The sequence below is a fragment of the Anabrus simplex genome, chromosome 8 (assembly GCF_040414725.1).
Source record: "Anabrus simplex isolate iqAnaSimp1 chromosome 8, ASM4041472v1, whole genome shotgun sequence".
Lineage (NCBI taxonomy): Eukaryota > Metazoa > Arthropoda > Insecta > Orthoptera > Tettigoniidae > Anabrus > Anabrus simplex.
The window spans coordinates 148,307,491-148,326,448 of record NC_090272.1 but is presented as its reverse complement, the minus strand read 5'-3'; the positions used below and the strand labels follow the sequence as shown (position 1 = coordinate 148,326,448).

At 39.8% G+C, this 18,958-nt stretch overlaps 1 protein-coding gene across 1 annotated transcript in view; it reads right to left on the bottom strand.

Annotated features, from left to right (window-relative positions):
• The window catches only part of sp3 (spermathreecae), a 338,003-nt gene that overhangs the window by 264,438 nt on the left and 54,607 nt on the right, over nucleotides 1–18,958 (bottom strand). The window contains exon 5 of the mRNA XM_068228860.1: nucleotides 15,327–15,552. Within this exon, the coding sequence (XP_068084961.1) occupies nucleotides 15,327–15,552 (226 nt within the window). The remainder of the gene's footprint in view (nucleotides 1–15,326; nucleotides 15,553–18,958) is intronic.

Sequence of the window (18,958 nt, the reverse complement as noted above, 5' to 3'; positions counted from 1 at the left end):
CTGCAGCAGTTCTAGGGTTAAGTATCTCAGATTTTAACGGGAACATAAATACTCATCTGATAAATGCTACGTTGATGGCTTGGCCTGATATGTTTTATCTCCACAGCAACAATTTTCCCATAGTTCTTTACGGAACGTGTAGTAAACAAATTATTATTTAGTCTCTAGTCCACAACGTATATTGTCCATTTGTGCTGGAGTGTAGTTCAGCATGGATTTTGGGCAACATTTTATGTCGTGATATTGGAAGAGCAGTCAAGAAAACATAACACAGTCCAAAGAAGGTTCTCGAGTAGTGTATCAATTTCCAACAGTACTTCAATCTGTTCCCCTTCCTGATTTGCACTCTTGTTTCTCTTGGTTTGCTAATGCCAAAATTTTTACCACTTTTGATTTGAATCAGGCATATTATCAGATACCTCTTGCTGAGGAATCCAAGCACCTCACTGCTTTTGCCACTGATTAGAACCTCTATGAATTTGAACGCGTGCCGTTCACATTAAGTACAGGCGCAGCAGTCCTTACTCGGCTACTAGATAATGTTTTGTCGGACATTAAATTCAAATTTGTATAAAATTATCTGGATGATTTAGTTATTTTCAGTGAAACTCTTGAGGAGTACCTTGTTCATCTCAATGAAGTCCTTGAAAGGCTCTGTAAAACAGGGCTAACCCTTAAGGGTAGCAAGGTTACTTTCGCACAACCCCAGATGTCTTTCTTAGGGCACATTGTGTCTGAGAAAGGTGTCTCTAATGATCATTCCCGTACTGCAGCTATCAAAAATTTTCCTAACCCTAAAGATGTCAAAGGTTCGTTGGCATGGTCAATTTCTTCCCTAAATTCATCCCCAATTTTGCTGAAAGAGCAGCTATATTAAATGCTTTGAGAAGAAAAGATGCTAAATTTGAGTGGGGTGATGCCCAACTTGAAGCTTTCTATGACCTGAAATCTGCCTTATGTAATGCTCCTGTTCTAGCAATGCCAGACTTTTCTAAATGTTTCATTCTTCAAACCGATGCCTCATCTACAGGTATATCTGGTGTTCTTCAGGAATTTGAAGAGGGATGTCGTCCAATTTCTTATGCTTCTTATAGTCTAAATCCTGCTGAACGCAACTATTCAATCTATGAATTAGAAGCCTCAGCTGTTGTTTTCTCTTTAGAAAGATTTTGAATGTACCTTGAACATCTACCTCTTGATCTTGAAACGGATAATCAGGCGTTGAGTTGGATACTAGCCAAACCAAGAAGGACTGGTTGTCTTGCGCATTGGGCAGTACGCATTTCAGCTTTTCAATTTGAAGCACATCACATTTGTGGTACTGAAAAGATTGCTGCTGATAGTCTCAGTAGGATGTTCTATCTTGGCAGTTCTGATCCTCAATCAGAGCCTGCATATCCCTCTCCTAAACAAGTTTCGGCCTTTGTTAATGTAGTTCCCACTAATTCACCTTCTGTTTTCAAAGATATTGCTAAACATCAAGAAGATGATGCTGAATTAAAGGCTATTACTGACAGGATAATAATAATAAATTTGTGTGGTTATTTCTAGCAGAGTTCAGCCCTTGTGAGGCAGACCCTCTGATGAGGGTGGGCGGCATCTGCCATGTGTAGGTAACTGCGTGTTATTGTGGTGGAGGATAGTGTTATGACTGACAGGATTAAGTCTCAATTAAATTAGAATCTAGCAGGTTCCACCTTTTCAATACTAAATACAATGTTGTTGGATGGTATTTACAACATTATTTATTACAGAACATGTTTCGGTGTTCAACTTTTGACACCATCATCAGCTATTCAGAAAGTGCGAAAAAACTTGGCAATCTAAACATTAAACAACATATTGTCATACTAACTCCTTAATATGTTGTTTAATGTTTAATTGCCAAGTTTTTTCGCACTTTCTGAACAGCTGATGATGGTGTCAAAAGTTGAACACCGAAACATGTTCTGTAATAAATAATATTGTAAATACCATCCAACAACATTGTATTTAGTATTGAAAAGGTGGAACCCGCTAGATTCTAATTTAATTGTGATCTCAGTTCAATACGGACCAAAAGATGAAGTTCCTTACGTTTAATTAAGGATTAAGTCTGGTGAACATGTCAAACCTTATGTTCTTAAGAATGGTGTTCTGGGTCGTCCTGCTCGCAGTCGCAGAGACCCCAAAATTGTTGTTCCAGCTAACTTGGCTCCTGCTCTCTTTAAATATTTCCATGAATCCCCTGTCAGTGGACATCTCAGTGTGTTCAAAACTAGAGGGAAATAGGGTTGCCATGTGCCACGGATTTCACGGACAGTCCGCTATTTTAGGGTACATGAAAACATCCTGGCCGAAAAGGCAAATGTCCACGATATTTGCTGGATTTTAAGTCAACTTCCGGTAATTTAAAAAACTGCTGTCAAAGAAGCATCAATATGTTATCTCTTTGCCTTCACATTATATAAAATCCAAAGAGAACAGAACAGCTTTTGAGATATCGAAACAGTGGGCAGTCAGTCATCTCTGATGGTATACAGTACATAACTTTGATTTGCGAGATTGCAAGTTGTCGATACAGTGGGCGGTCAGTCACCTCTGGCAATGAAGAGTATTATCCTCTTTGATTAGCTTGTTGAATGTCCGCATGGTTTGTTGTGCTTGCGACTTAGTTGTGTTATATTGTATGAAATAGTAGTTATTATTTGCCTGCTGGTTTAATAATGTAGGCTAGACGAAAGGTTAAGTTCAGGGAGGAATATACTGAACAGTTTCCAAGTATAAAACGAGGAAGAACTGAATATGAAGCTTTCTGCAAAATTTGCGGGTGAGTAACATTACGTTTATACACAGACCCATTGAAATCGTTTTTAAATTGTTAATTGTTTAGGTGCTACACCGTTGTTTTCCTGCAGTAGAAGGTACATTTGCATTTCACTGTGTCAAGCACCATCATTCATACAACTCCAGTTCTTGCACTTCAAAAAATATATCTCAGGTTTTTAGTGACTCGAAAGTTGCAGTAAACTTTTCCAGCGCCAAAAACTAAAACAGAAGCCATTGTTAATAAGGTGATATCACCGTTCATTGAAGGCAGAACAATGAACAGTCTATCGAAGGCCAATTATGTTGGTATTAGCACCGATGCTAGCTACCACAAGTATTTGAAAATATTTCCTGTTCTTGTGCAGTATTTTGATTATGACGAAGGTGTCCAAAGTAGATTATTAAATTTAAATGAACATGACAGTGAGAATTCTAGTACAATAACAGAATGTGTATACAGTGCCATTTTAGAACATGGGCTTAGTGATAAAGTATTTGCTTTTGGTGGAGATAACAAAAATACTAACTTTGGGGTGTTGCAAGAAAAGGAGAAAACAATGTGTACAAGAAACTTCAGAATAAACTGAATATGGAAATTTTAGGAGTAGGTTGTCCAGCTCATATTTTGCATAATGCAATTCAGACTGGTGCAGATGTCCTCTCTCATGATACTGAGAGCATTACCATAAAGGTTTTTAATTATTTCTCCATATATACTGTTCATGTAGAATCGCTAAAAGAATTTTCAGAATTTGTTGATGTGACACACAAGGACCTACTTAAACATGTAAGAACTAGGTGGCTCACCATGTTTCCTGCTATAGAGAGGTTCATCCACATGTTTAAGGCACTTAAGTCTTACTTTCTTTCACTTGATACGTGTCCTTCCCTTCTCAAGAAATTATTTTCTGATTCTGTTGGTGAAATGTATCTGCTCTTCTTGAATGCACAAATGAATCCTTTCCAGAGGGCAGTTAGCAGTATTGAGAGGGAAGACATATCAGTGAATGAGGTAAGATTGGAGGTAGAAAATATACTGCAAATTTTAAGAGAGAGAAAACAGTGTGTTTTCATTACGTCTAAAGTTAAAGAATTAATGTCTGACCTTACACAACATCAGCAGTCTACATTTCTACGGGAAGTCTCTCTTTTCTATTAAACTATTATTGATTATTTGATAAAACAGAGTAAGCCCTTGTCTGATATTAAACATTTTGACTGGATTTTGCTAAAGACTGTACCTTCATGGGAAAATGTTGAAAAGACATTCAAGTGGATGAATGAAAACACAAGCTGTAAATTGAATGAGTCCCTTCTCTTTGACCAAGTACTGAAATTAAAGTGTGTTTTGGGGGAGGTCAAAGATGAAAGTTTTGAGAATTTGATGTCACATAAGAAATGGGTGTTCTTCATTCATAATTGTATTTCTAGTGAGCAGTGTTCAGAGTTGCTAAAAATTGTGGAATTTTATTTCTCCGTTCCCGGTTATAACGTCAATGTAGAGAGAGTCTATTCCCTCATGAATTCTCAATGGAAAGAAGAAAGGAATAGGTTAACGGTAAAATCAGTTAATGCAATGTTGCAAATACAGTACAATATGAAAAATGTAAGTTGCAGTGAATTTCATAAAATGATTGAGAACCAGATGAAGTTCCTTTCATCTGTTCAAGGTTCTGAAAAATACGATTGGTATAAGAAAAGCTTAAATGATGACAATGGAACTTCGTGTACTAAATAATTTAATGCATATTCTCATTTTTGGTAATAAATGCTTTCTTAATGAAGCAGCCCTTCCTCAACTCTGGATCATTAATTAAATGATCATTTCCCTTAGCTTAAGGGGCATGAGGACTCCTTATTCCTCATATTTCCATTTCCTTCGATTGATAACGCTGACCATAAGTTTTGTCCTGGTTTTGGATTTTGAGATTACGACAACTCTAGAGAGAAAATCTGTAAAAATTTCATTTGCATACCTGCCAACTTTACAAAACCAAAAAACAGGAGATTTTGATATAAAAATCAGGAGATACAATTGGTCAAAACACCTTATTCTACATGTCTTGCATAATACAGTAATATGATATATTTATAACACATTGTCTCAAAGCCTGACTGTTTCTATAATGAGGCTAAAAGGCTAAAAAATTACACATCTCTATTACCTCACAGGAAGTATGTGAGTGAGCAATCGGTCTCAGGTAAGCCTTCCGAAAATAGTATGAACTCATGCTCCACACGTGTGAATCGGTCATGCACATAAATGCCATTACTTAGCAAATGCACAGATTAATATATTGCATCAAGCGCCCATGCGATTATGCGAAGCGCAATGCTATTTGTATCATATAACTAGCAGTTGTACCCGTGCTTCAATACGGAATTCTCAGAAAGACTGTCCTTATAGTTTTCCCAAGTGAAATTAACATAGGTAATTGCAATGAAGTCAATACGAATGTCATGATTAAAAGTAATGCTGTTATATGAAATATTCAATAAAATGAAAAACAACAAAATTTCTCACTTTTAAAGAAAAGTTCTACAGTGTCCAACTAACAGTTCAAAGTTCCAGAGCTAGAATGAATAGGCCGCAGACAGCCGTGAACACTCCTGTGTCATTATGCCATTTAAGATGATGCTTTCTGTTTAAACGTTAAATGTAAGAACAATTTTTAAAGTCCAAAATCATCCACTGACCAGAATTCAAAACAAGATGAAGAATGAATGGATGGATATAAATTTAAAACAATCAGTGGATCCAACCCGCAATGTTCCACATTCCCAAAAACTAGCGTTAATCAAATCGCATAACTGACCAAGGGACTGCTTCTAGAGCACAATCCTGAATCGATGATGGTTGTAGTCTAAAAGGGTCCAAAATCCAGGTCATCAGCCCCTCATAATGGTACTTATCACTAGGAAAGTACAACTATGGTATTTGTCATGTTGCGGTACTAATGTTATTTCACGTCGCACCGACTCCGATAGTTCTTATGGCTGCGGTACTAATCAAAAGTAGTGTAGACTCGCAGTATTCCACACATTATGGTACTACTCACAGGTAATGCAATGCGCACATGTAACACAGACCTATGGTGTTTCTCACATTGCGACGCCATTTACAGGCAACGCAAACCTATGATGTTCCTCACACAGGTGTACTAATCAGAGGGACTCGTACTATCCCGTGGTGTTCCTCACATAGTGGATACTAATCAGAGGTAAGGCAGACCCACGGTGTCGCTCATGGAGCGGTACTAATCACAGGTACTGTAAAACTCACCCTGATTCACACACTGTCGCTACTAACCACAAACCTATTGTGTACCTAACATAGTGGTACTACGCACAAGTAAAAGCGACCCATGGTGTTCCCCGCATGGTGGTACTAATTATAAGTAGTCTCATGGTTCTAATTCAAACATCCCTAGGTCGGCCCTTTTAGTCGCCTCTTACAACAGGCAGGGGATACTGTAGGTGTATTCTTCGCCTGCGTCCCCCACCCACAGGGGCGGCTATGTGTGTGTTGTGCGAGAGCTATTTTATTTCGCTCAAGTCCGCCGGCAAGCCAGTTAGGACCCCGCTATCTGCCACCTGGAATGTGCCACATGGTAGTACCACCTCTCCCCTTGCTACACCAGCGTAGTAGGTTTGTGGTTAATCCAATTTAGTGTGCACCCTGCTCATTCCAATCACTGCCTCAGAGTAGGGATTGAATAGCTGGAATACTATGATGATCCTATGTGTTACATACCAGTAATATCAGAAAATTTATGAACCAGAGGAATGGCATGCTAAAGAAGAGAGAGATCTAACTTCCCACCTACTTCCGACCAATATCCAAGCAGGCTATACTAGGTACGCAGCAGTAATTCCATCTATCAGAGATAAATGGCAGCAGAATACACAAAGTACATCACAACAAACAATGGTCAATGTAATGTTATTGTTGATCAATTTTATGAGCTGTCTATATTGCAGACTTTCACATTTAGTTTTCTTCCCAACTCCGTGACATTAAAGCATCTAATGCAAAGTGAGTCCTCCTTTATTTTATGACTCCGTCTTGTATTATTATTTAAGCGATCGTTCCTTCATGACTTTTTTTCATTTTTATAATCATCTCACAATATTATTATAGTTGGTACAGTAAAACTGAATAACACATAAATAATCAGAAACCTTTCTCTCTATTGTTTTGTTATGCAGTACTTTTCGATATGACCAATTAGATAGGTACTTAAAAATTAAATTTTGGCACCTTCCCCTAAACTACCATTTCGAACAGGGTGAATAAAATTATTTATAGTGTAGACTGTAGTTCCTTATTCCCCGACTTTACATGCCAATTTTCATTAAATTCTGTTTACCTATTTTCTTGTAACATGGTGCTGATATGGACTTAGCAACAAAAATCCAAATTCATGAACATCTGTTATCATAGCCGATACAGTAAAAATGTATAAGACATAAATGATAGGAAATGTAATAATATATAACTTCAATTATGTAGTATTTATAGACAGGGCCAATAATAACAAATATTGAGAATTAAATTTTAGGCCTTGCCCTAAACTACCATTTCACACAACATGAACACAATTATTTATGGCCTAGATTGTAGCGACTTATTCCCCGACTTTATACACCGATTTTCATTAAATTCTCTTCAGCCGTTTTCTCGTGATGCGCGTACGTACGTACGTACATACAGACAGACATTACGGAAAATTAACGTGCACTTCTCCTTATTACTGTGGTCACGACCGGTACAGAAATATCATTCTTTTTTGAATTCTGAACAATGTACAGACACTCTTATTTTATTTATATTGAGATAAATTAAAATTAGTCAGAATTGTCTCCAAATGGCTCCTAAAATCTCTAGAAATTAAAATTAGTCAGAATTGTCTCCAAATGGCTCCTAAAATCTTTAGAAAAGTCACTTGTTGTCATAATTGAAATTCTGTCACTAAACTACCAAAAAGACTCCATATCTAGCGACTAGTCTCTAGAATCGACTAGACTGATGTGAATGAACATGAACATAGCACGCGAGAACGAGAGATTGACGATCAATATACGCGTAGCGATATACAGGTTTCAATGAACATGGCACATTCGTGCACATTTTCCGCAGTAATAAACGTAGATATTTTGTTTGAAAGCGGCCAATGAGCGAAGGACTACCGGCCACTGGCATAGAAAAGCTGAAATGGCGGGATTCGAAAACAAATGTTTGAAGTTCACCACAAAATAAGCTAAAATTGGGAGAAATAATAGAATAATCGGGAGGCGGGAAAAACCGTCGAAAATTGGGAGTCTCCTGCCTAAATCGGGAAAGTTGGCAGGTATGCATTTGGAAATCCATGGAAAGCAAAATCCGTACCTTTATCAAATTTTGCAAAACCTGTCATATTAGAAAACCTGCTCCTAATACTCACCTAGGTCTGTTATCTGAGCAAGGTTATCGCCCTAAGGAGAGATTATTTATTGATTACAGTGGTCCTTTCCACCAGGTCATGGACCGGCCATCGTTTCATACTTGTGTGTTGATGCGTTCTCGCATTTTACGTAGCTGTTCCCTACTCGTATGGCTAATGCTAACACTACTATTTCTTGTTTGAAACAGATCTTTGCTTCATTTGGACCCTGTCAATTTTTGGAGAGTGACAACGCCAGAGATTTTACCTCTGTGCAATTCCGTAATTTCTGTTTTGATTTGTCAATTTCTCATGTGACCACTACCCCTTATTATCTGAGGCCAAATCATGCTGAAAGAGTCAATCAAAATCTTAGATCTGCTCTTATTGCCTATCACTCTGCTGACCACTTTAAGTGGGATTCATCACTTAATTGGTTGTCATTTGCTTTCAATACTGCCATTCATAAAAGTCATAAGCAAACTTCCGCTTCATTAATGCTAGCGTTCACCCCCCAATTCTCCACTTTCTATTAACGATCTTCTTGCTGATGTCGCAAATCCAGAAACCATCCGTGCTGCTTGGCACCGTGCACATAAAAATTTGAAAGTTTATTACACTAAAGTTCAATGTAACTACAGTGGAACCTCGATTATCCGTTCCCGGAAAATACGTTTTCCCGGAATATGCGTTCAAATTACGTGGTCCCGCGAGCATCGTAATTAAATCACGTTGTAATAGTCCCGCATTATCCGTTCCTCGAAGAAACGATTTCCCAGATCAACCGTCCAGAAATTCCACTCCCATCAACACTAAATCCTCGATCAATCGTTTTTTAATAAACTGTATCTCACAAAAGGACGGCTATGGCATATTTATGGATCTTGGCGTTAACGCCCCGTCACTGCGATAATTAAAGCAAGTACTGTACCGGTACTGGAAAAGCGATCGGCGGTGAACTTGCATAAGGGACCATCTTAGCATCGCATTCGGGTGGTATTGTTTAGAGAATCTCGGAAAATCATAAAGCAGAGAGTGGCGACAACAATTGCAAGGAGACACGGCGCATTTCGACAGCTCTGCTTGAAGATGGAACGAGTTTCGTCAAACGTTCGCACTTATAAAACGTCCATATTACGTCCAGGGTTAGATGTTTATATTTTTACTTTTTTCGATCGTACTGCCGAAGAGGTTTTTGGCACTTTGCTCAGGGCACTGCAGAGTAACTGGGCTTTCAGGCAGGAATCGAAACTGCTTCTTAACACAAATTCAGTATTTTTGATATTATCGTACATGATTATGTTAGCGAGACCAAAACACATGTTGCACCTACATGTAATTTAAAAAAAAGAAAGCCATGGGAGGTCTTGGAATTGCCTATTACTGTTTAGGTCCTAATGTAAGACTGGGAATTTTACGTTTTCGTGTTAAAATACCAAAAACCGCAGTCGTTTTATTTGCGCACGTTACATTTTAAATGGTTGGTATAATTTCAAACTCGCACTGACATGTGCAGCGAGCGCGCTTTCCAGATGACCTCAAGGTCACGAATAACCGTAATTTCTGAAGTTTTGATATTTCTTTTATCTTTCCAATTTGATTGGATTTGTGACGCGCAGAATTGAATATAATGCATTCGAGAACTTTTAAGAATCGATACTTATATTCGAAACCATGTTTTCGAGTTCAACATAACCTTTAAAAGTCGACGTAGGCCTAATTTGTGCGGTACGAGATTTCCAGAAACTGACTACGAACAGTAGTATACCGGAGACCAAATTACAATGAAAGATTAAGAAATGAACGGATTTCACATTCATTTTGGGTGCTTTCATATCTAATGTGCTTTATTTTATTAGATGAGAGAATTAAAAACTACTTGTGGTCGATTGTCGTTTGGCTTGGCGTTACTAGATTTTTCGAAGAGTTTGGCTAGCCTAATCAAAGTCGCTGAACTGAAAGAAGTTTTCACGGGAAACTGACGAAGATTCCCCTGTAAAACTGAATATAAAGTATCGAGATTTTGAACTCGCGTACTGGTAATTAATGCGGTTTCGTGGTCTAACATGCCCGCCTCTCATCCAGAGGCCCGGGTTCGATTGCGACCAGGTCAGACAATTTTACCTGGATATAAGTCTGGTTCCAGGTCCACTCAGCCTACGTGATTACCTTTAATTGTGGAGCTATCTAATGGTGAGATGGCGACCCCGATCTACAGAGCCAAGAATATCGGCCGAGAGGATTCGTCGCACTGACCATGCGCACCTCGTAATCTGGAGTCCTTCGGGCTGAGCAGCGGTCGCTTGGCAGGCAAAGTCCCACTGGGGCTGTAGTTTGGTTTGGTTTGGTTTAGGAGTTTTGTAAGATTATAATTATACATATTTCATTTTTGTGATGTTTAGCCAAATTGTTGATGGTTTTCATTCATTCCCGGATTTTCCGTTTTCCCGTATTGTACGTTTTATTTTCATGGTCCCTCGAAAAACGGAGAATCGAGGTTTCACTGTACAATCACGGGTGAAGACCGCACAATCTGTCTGTGGGTGACCAGGTTTACATGAAGACTCATCCAATCAGCAGTGCTGCGGACCATGTCATTAGCTAGTTGGCCCCCAGATTTCGAGGTCCCTGCACAATTTTGAAATTCCTAACCCCTGTGATCCTGAGAGAAAGAGGAACAGTCGTTTTCACTTGTCCCAAGTAAAGATCCCTTAGTTATGAGATGATACTTTAGAAGCCATTTATGTTTTAATTATAAGAGAATTTCAGTTATAGGGTATTTGGATAGTTATAAGGAATCTTAGTTGTAAGCAAATTCTATTTAGTAAAGCTGGCCAGCGCCCCTTTAGGATTTTATAGTTTAATTGGGAGTTGTTTTAGTTGTAATGTGATTAATCGTCTGTGACCATACACGGTATACTTCAGTATAATGTATTTTGGGTAAGATTGATCTTCATTCATGTTCATAACTAGGGATTCTCAGTAAAATTTTCTAGTTTAAGGGTAAACTCCAGCAGATTTTCTTTTAGTCTTTCAACATTTTTCCTTTTGAAATTTATAAATAGTGCTTGCCCCCTATGGAAAACTAGAGGAAACTCCGGTGCGCAAGATGAAATTCTACATAATTACTGAAGTTACATTATATGGGAATGGTCCGAAACACTAGAATGCATTTAAATAACATAAGGCAATAACATAGCGCTTACCTTTGCCGGGTGAAGACCCATTGCGGGACGGACGCAAAACGCGAAAGTCAAGCCATGCTCGACCATTAACATAATATTACTGGGGAGAAAGGCGATCACTTCTGGAAACGTTCTCACTATAATATAGATTAGTAAAGATACATCACAATCACTTCACTAACAACCATGATTTTCTTTGAAGTTGAACATAAAAACAAACTGTCACTACGCCAAAGGTCCTTTCAGTAGCCTGGAGTTTATGATTTGCCAATAAATACCAAAATAAATGTTCACGTGGATAACCATACTATACTTCAATCCTATGACTGGTGTGAAAAGTGGTGCAAGATACTTAGTCCGTAACCTAGCCTAAAAAAGGAGGCCTGCCAGGCCGAGTGGCTCAGACGGTTGATGTTATAGATGTTGATTCCCATAAGGAATCGGAATTATTTGTCCCGAATAAGTAAATTTATAATACCAATATAATGGTCCGTTTTGGGCATTATAAATTTTCCAGCTAACTCATTCCTGGTGCCAGCATTTCGCCCCCGTGTGCTAGGTTGGGCTCATCAGTTGGTACCTACCACACCTGCCAAGACGCTGGCTAGTGCATACCGTGGAGGAATATTCAGATTCCCTATGGGAATCAACATCTATAACATCTGATGGCCAAGCAGGCATCAATTTTTGGTAATGAGGCAAAGTCTCTCAAAGTGCATTGGCACTGCCGGTGGCTTCAAGTAGCCTACTTGCGTCATTGGGCCCCGTTTGTAATGTTATTTTCCAGTTATCTTAGTAAATGTAATATTTAATGGGAGTCACCGTTAATTTCATTTCCCAGGCAATGCAATACCTTCTCACGGCCCCGATAGGGTCCCAACCACTTCCCATTTCCGCTCCTTGTCATGTTGGCTAACCTAGTAGTTATATTCTTATGTTTTCCAGTACTTATCATGCGCGAGTGTTCGATTTTATTTGTTCTAATCTCAAAGTCATTATTTTTCTTAATAGTGTTTATTATTATTATTATTATTATTATTATTATTATTATTATTATTATTATTAATGGTTCATGGTGTGGGTTACTGTAGTCACGTCCTAGTTCGTGAACCATGGGCAACGGCTGAGTGGCCTAGTACGTGGTCCTGAGAGTCGGAATACCAGTTGCTATGGAATGGAACTGGGCATCTCGGACATATTCTGAGTCAAGGCCCTCCTTGTGCTCAGGCAGCTAGGGCTATACAATCCACCGGTGGTCCATAACCCGTTAGAGGAGAGATCCTCACTTGGACTATGTGTAAGTAGGGTAGCATCCTGCTTCATGTATTTACCAAGCTCAAGCCTCGGACCTATGGGAGTAACGAGGTCCCACTCCCATTTGACAGACACCATTTCCATAAGCCCCATTAATATTGATAGCTCCCCATCGAATTACATTTCGTTCACCAAGTTGTTTCCAAGGAGTCCCTCGTCTGTCTAACATCTAGGTCATCAGCCCCTATGGTACTAAATGAGATGAAATGCGATTACAATTTAAAAATAATAAAAAATTCATCCACTGACCAGAATTCAAAACGTGATGATGAGGAATGAACTAATGAATATGAATTTAAAACAATCAGTGGATAAGACGCACAATGCCTCACATTCCCAGAAACAATATTACTGACCAAGGGACTACTTCCAAAGCCCAATCCTGAATCAATGATGCTTGTCTAAATGGGACAATATCTATGTCAACGATCCCGCATAATGTCACTTATCACTAGTAAAGGAGAACCATGGTATTTCTCAAGTTGCGGTACTAATCAAAGGTAGCGTAAACTCACAGTGTTCCAAACATTATGGTACTACTCACAAGTACTGTACCTCGTACAGGTAACGCAGACCTATGGTGTTTCTCACACACAATGGCACCACTCACAGCCAACGCAAACAGATGAGGTTCCTCACCTAGGTGTACTAATCACGGACACCGGTATACCCGTGGTGTTCCTCACATAGTGGGTACTAATCGCAGGCAACGCAGACCCACGGTGTCGCTCATTTAGTGGTACAACTCACAGGCTACAGACAGACTCGTGGTGTTGCTCACTTGAGTATGACTCATGGGTACTGGAAACCCATAGTCCACACCCTCTGCTGCTATGAATCATAAACCTATTGTGTACCTAATATAGTGGCACTACTCGCAGGTAAAGGCGACCCATGGTGTTCTCCGCATGATGGTACTAATCAAAAATAGTTTCATGGTTCTAAGACAATCATCCCTTGGTTGCTCCTTTTAGTCTCTCGTGACAGGCAGGGGATACCGTGGGTGCATTTTTCGTCTGCGTCCCCTACCCACAGGGGGTAGAGAGAGACAAAAAAGAAAAAGAAAGAAGGGATCCATCACTTTGAAAAATGAAGTAACGTTCGAAGAAAGGAAAGGGCCCCAAAGGGCGTGACAATGAAAGACTCCCTAGGCCTCGAATGCTCTAATACTGTCGGGGTCGGAAAAGAACAAGAGTTGACCAAGGTAGGTCGGACAGGATAGACGAAAGTGAGGAGCCTGGCACAAGTAAGTGGAAGCAATGCCAAGACTCAGCTAAGAGCCCCGTGGTCACCAACCCACGCTCCCAAGTTGAGAGCCCCTTGGACCCCTTTTAGTCGCCACTTACGACAGGCAGGGGATACCGCGGGTGTATTCTACATAAGCATCGCCCACCCGGAGGGGGTAGTGTATTTGGTCCGCGAGAGGTATTTTATTTCCCTCAAGTCCGCCGGCCAGCCGGTTAGGACCCCCCTATCTGCCACCTGGGATGCGCCACGTGGGAGTATCACCTTTTCCTCTGCTACGCCAGCGTAGTAGGTTCGTGGACTGGAGAGGTGGAAGGAATATTTTGAACATCATCTCAACGTAAAAGGAAATCTTCCTCGTGGTTTTGCGAACAGCCAAGCTCATGGGGAGGAGGAAAACGATGTTGGTGAAATTACACTTGAGGAAGTGGAAAGGATGGTAAATAGACTCCACTGTCATAAAGCAGCAGGAATAGATGAAATTAGACCTGAAATGGTGAAGTATAGTGGGAAGGCAGGGATGAAATTCCTTCATAGAGTAGTAAGATTAGCATGGAGTGTTGGTAAAGTACCATCAGATTGCACAAAAGCAGTAATTGCTCCTATCTATAAACAAGGGAACAGGAAGGACTGCAACAACTATCGAGGTATCTCATTGATTAGTATACCAGGCAAAGTATTCACTGGCATCTTGGAAGGGAGGGTGCGATCAGTAGTTGAGAGGAAGTTGAATGAAAACCAGTGTGGTTTCAGACCACAGAAGGGCTGTCAGGACCAGATATTCAGTATGCGCCAGGTAATTGAGAAATGCTACGAGAAAGGCATAACAGTCTTTAATGATAATGTATGTATGTATGTATGTATGTATGTATGTATGTATGTATGTATGTATGTTATTATAATTATCATTATCATTATTATTATTAATATTAATATCATTATGTTTAAATTTTTGAAGCGGAAGAATTACACCTTGTTTATAGCTTGTCACTGGATATTGTGGAAAGATTGATCTGTCTATGAGAGCAGGAAGCAATATGGCAATGTGAAAGTGAAATACATAAAGAATTTAAAGTAAAAATCGTGTAACCTCCTATAAAAATTCTGTAGCAATGGTTGCAGAGCAATACTCATTCAACACTGGTATAAATCACACTGACTAGCAGGTTTACAGTATCAGAAGTATATACAGTATATATGAACGTTTGGGCTCCAAAAGAGAAAGCATGCAGTAATATTTCTTGATTCCTTAATCCATCTGTATCTTTAGATCCTGGATGTAACAAACATATAGTAGTAAGGTAAAAAAAAAGAGGAAAACATCTAAATGAATTACATACGTTTCACAGACCTTTGTCTAGACAAGGTGGTGGCCTATATTTATAACCAGGCTGCGACCAGAACACTGGCACTGATCCTCTAACTTGAACGAATGACACCTGATGGTGGTGATAAGAAACAATCTGTTCGGTCTCCACATAGTTCGCACACTTGCCATCTTCATCCACACCACGACGCTTGTAACGTGTACCAGCTCGATAACAGCTACGTCGTGATATCAAGCACAAGGTGAATGTCTAAAATCAAAACAGTTCATTTAGCACTTGATCAGCAATAAAATACAACTATTATTTATTAGAATTTGCAATACTCCATACACTAAGAAAATTATGAACAACAGAAACAAGAAACTACTAGACATCTACATGACTAGAATAGTAATTATTGATATGAGAGATCTAACAGAATGCCATCACGTATGTTTTGTGTTCAGGCTCAAGACTGGCAATAAAGGTATTTCTCAATGCCAAGTAGAAATACCAGCAAACTACCCCTGTACTGTTTCATTAATATACCATATACGATATCAGCCTAAAGGCTGGTTGGATCCGCAATAACCTCACCACTAGCTGTCAGAGTAACTGAAGAAACCACACCCGCGTGACTGGAGTGGGACATTGATGATGAACTGAAGAGGTGTCTATTGCAACTGACAAAATAGAAGTAATAACTCTGGGGAAATGAGGAGCAAGATAGTTTTCCATTGCTTTCCTCACTGAGCCGGATGGTGGTATTACATGTCAGACTGCCAAGCCTGAAGAAATGCATTAAATCAACCAACCCTATGAGCAACACTTTCACACCATTCATAACAAGGAATAGCATTATTAGCATTGTTTGTACTTCAGCCAATTTCAAACTGTCAAAGCCAAGGATGATACTGGGACAAGTCAATGACAGAAACAAAATTGCTCTAGCCCATATCATCACACATTCAGTCTTGCAACTTGTTTGTCCCTACGATGTGTTTTCTCCACATGAATCTACCTTAATCTGTTCTTTAAGCTTCATAAATTTTTATACTGGTATGACTGAAGAACATCCTCATAAATGTGTTTCTTGACCTTCCGTATGGGCACTTCACAGGCAATTTACCCTCAAGTATTTCAGTGACTAACCTGCAATATTGCAATCTGTGCCCCAGCCATGTTGATATTTCTTTGTTGATTTGATTGATTAGCTGTTGCTTCTCGTTGAGTCACTTGAGTGTGTCTACAATAACTATCCTCTCCATCCAGCTTATTTTTGCCAAATGTCACTAACACCACATCTCAAAGGTTTCTAGTCTTTTTATGTCACATCTGTTCAATATCCAGGTTCCACCATAATATATCGCAACTAGCAAGAAATAGGTCTTTACAAGCTTTTTCTTTGGACTGAGGGACATGCTGCGTTGACACATCAGAGACTGATCGTCACAAAATGCCCATTTCCATAGCTATGCAACTTCTAATATTGGTATTGCAATGAGGATCTTCTGTCAGAATCTGCCCAAGGTATTTAAACTGTTTCACTTGTTGCACTACCCACTTATGGTAACATGCAGTATCGGCGGGTGTGTACTCGGAATTTTTGTGTTCTGAAGTTAGTTTTTATACTGATGTGCATAACTTTATCATTAACTCCTTAAGTCCTTGGGTTTCCTGCTATTAATGCCAGATCATCAGCAAATTTAATATTCTGAATGAGCCTTCGACCAACTGACTGTGTAAGTAACTGAACCACAGCTGTGAACCGTAGTTATATCATTAGGCCAAACCTAACTGTAAACAGATACATCTGGCAGCTGTCCCTGACCTGAAGAACAGATGCAACCTGATGGTCCTCAGTGGCATTTCCTCCATTGAGGGCCCATTAACCCACCTAGAGAGGCTGCTCTGCCCAAAGCTGTTGGAATGCCATACTTGCCAACTTTTGAAAAGGGCTATCAGTAAAACTCACACGCGACAAAAAATCCAACGATTTTCAACGTACCCCAGCTTAGTATAATTTGCGAACTTTGAGGTGTACTGATTGGGTGGACCATTGAACCTATCACTGTTTCTTACTGTACCCCAGCTAGACGAAAATAATAAAACTTCTGGGCTACAAAATACAATAATTCATGCTTTAAACAGGATACTTCAATTAAATCATATCTACTTACATCATACGCCAATGATTTGTAGATGAACATAACCAAGAAGAAATTCATGTTAAATAGCAGCAGGCGTGGTGAATATTAGTTTAGAGCATACATAACAGGACTTCCTTGATAAATTAAGCAGAAATGAGATAATTGAAAAGGGCTTTACACAATAAAACTTGTTTAATGTAACACAGGCAAGAAATAACATAATACATACTGCAAATCACAAGCTAGATCGACTTTAAAGTCATAGTTGTGGTTTTTTTAGCTTCCTGTAAAAAGTCTTGAGAAAATGTTTTGTCATTACAGGGACCAGAACTCCTGGTCTTCAAAATAGAAATAGACTCCAGAGATTCACTGGACACGGATGATCTGAACTTTGTTCCATTTTTATTCACAAGGCTGAAATCAGGTTCACATTTTGCATTGCTATGGGGTATGGTGAGAATAGACAGCATTACTCTAAAAATTTGGTTATACGAGGGCTATTTTTTTTTTTTCAAGGTCCGATCGGTCGTGACAGTCAAATGCCCGCGAATATATGATGAACCGCTGCGCAGATGTGTTGTGCAACGTCTCTGAAATGACCGTTATGCGCCTCACCTCAGTTCTGTCAGTAGTGAACGTGCAGCGCGCTCGTAAACATGGCTACAACGATCGCTTCGCCCGCCAAGTGTGAAGTGCGCGGTGTAATTTGATTTCTTCAGGCTGAGGGGTGCAATGCAGCCGAAATTCATCGCCGAATAAGTCGTGTGTATGGTGAAACGTGCATGAGCGACAGCAAAGTGCGACAATGGTGCAGGAACTTTACAGCAGGGCGCACAGACGTCCATGATGCAGGCGGCCAGGGAAGGAAGCGTGTGTCAACCGATGATCTTGTTCAGCGTGTGGATCAGGCAATCAACAAATTGCAATTGGATCAGGCAATTCAAGAAAATCGTCGGTTCACAATTTCTGTGTTGAGTGCTTCGTTTCCTGAAATTTCCAGGTCAGCTCTCTACACAATTGTGAGTGAGACACTTCAGTACCGCAAACTTTGTGCGAGATGGGTTCCGAAGATGCTGTCTGACCGTCACAAAACACAGCGAATGGGCGCCGCTTTAGCGTTTCTCCAGCGCTACCATGATGAAGGACCGGAGTTTTTGAACAAAATTGTCACAGGGGACGAGACATGGGTTCATTTTGAAAAGGAAGAAACAAAAGAGCAATCCAAACAGTGGATGCATTCGCACTCCCCGAGTAAGCCAAAGAAATTCAAGCGAACATTCTCCAACAGAAAGTGTATGGCTACTGTGTTCTGGGACCGGAAAGGAGTTCTGTTGGTGGAATTCATGGAACGTGGTTCCACCATCACTGCAGTTGCATACTGTGCGACTATTCAACGTCTACGACGGGCAATTCAGAATAAGCGGAGAGGGATGTCATCAGGCATTGTCCTCCTCCATGACAATGCTCGGCCGCACACTGCAGCTGCCACCACGAACCTCCTGCAGCATTTCCAGTGGGACGTTTTC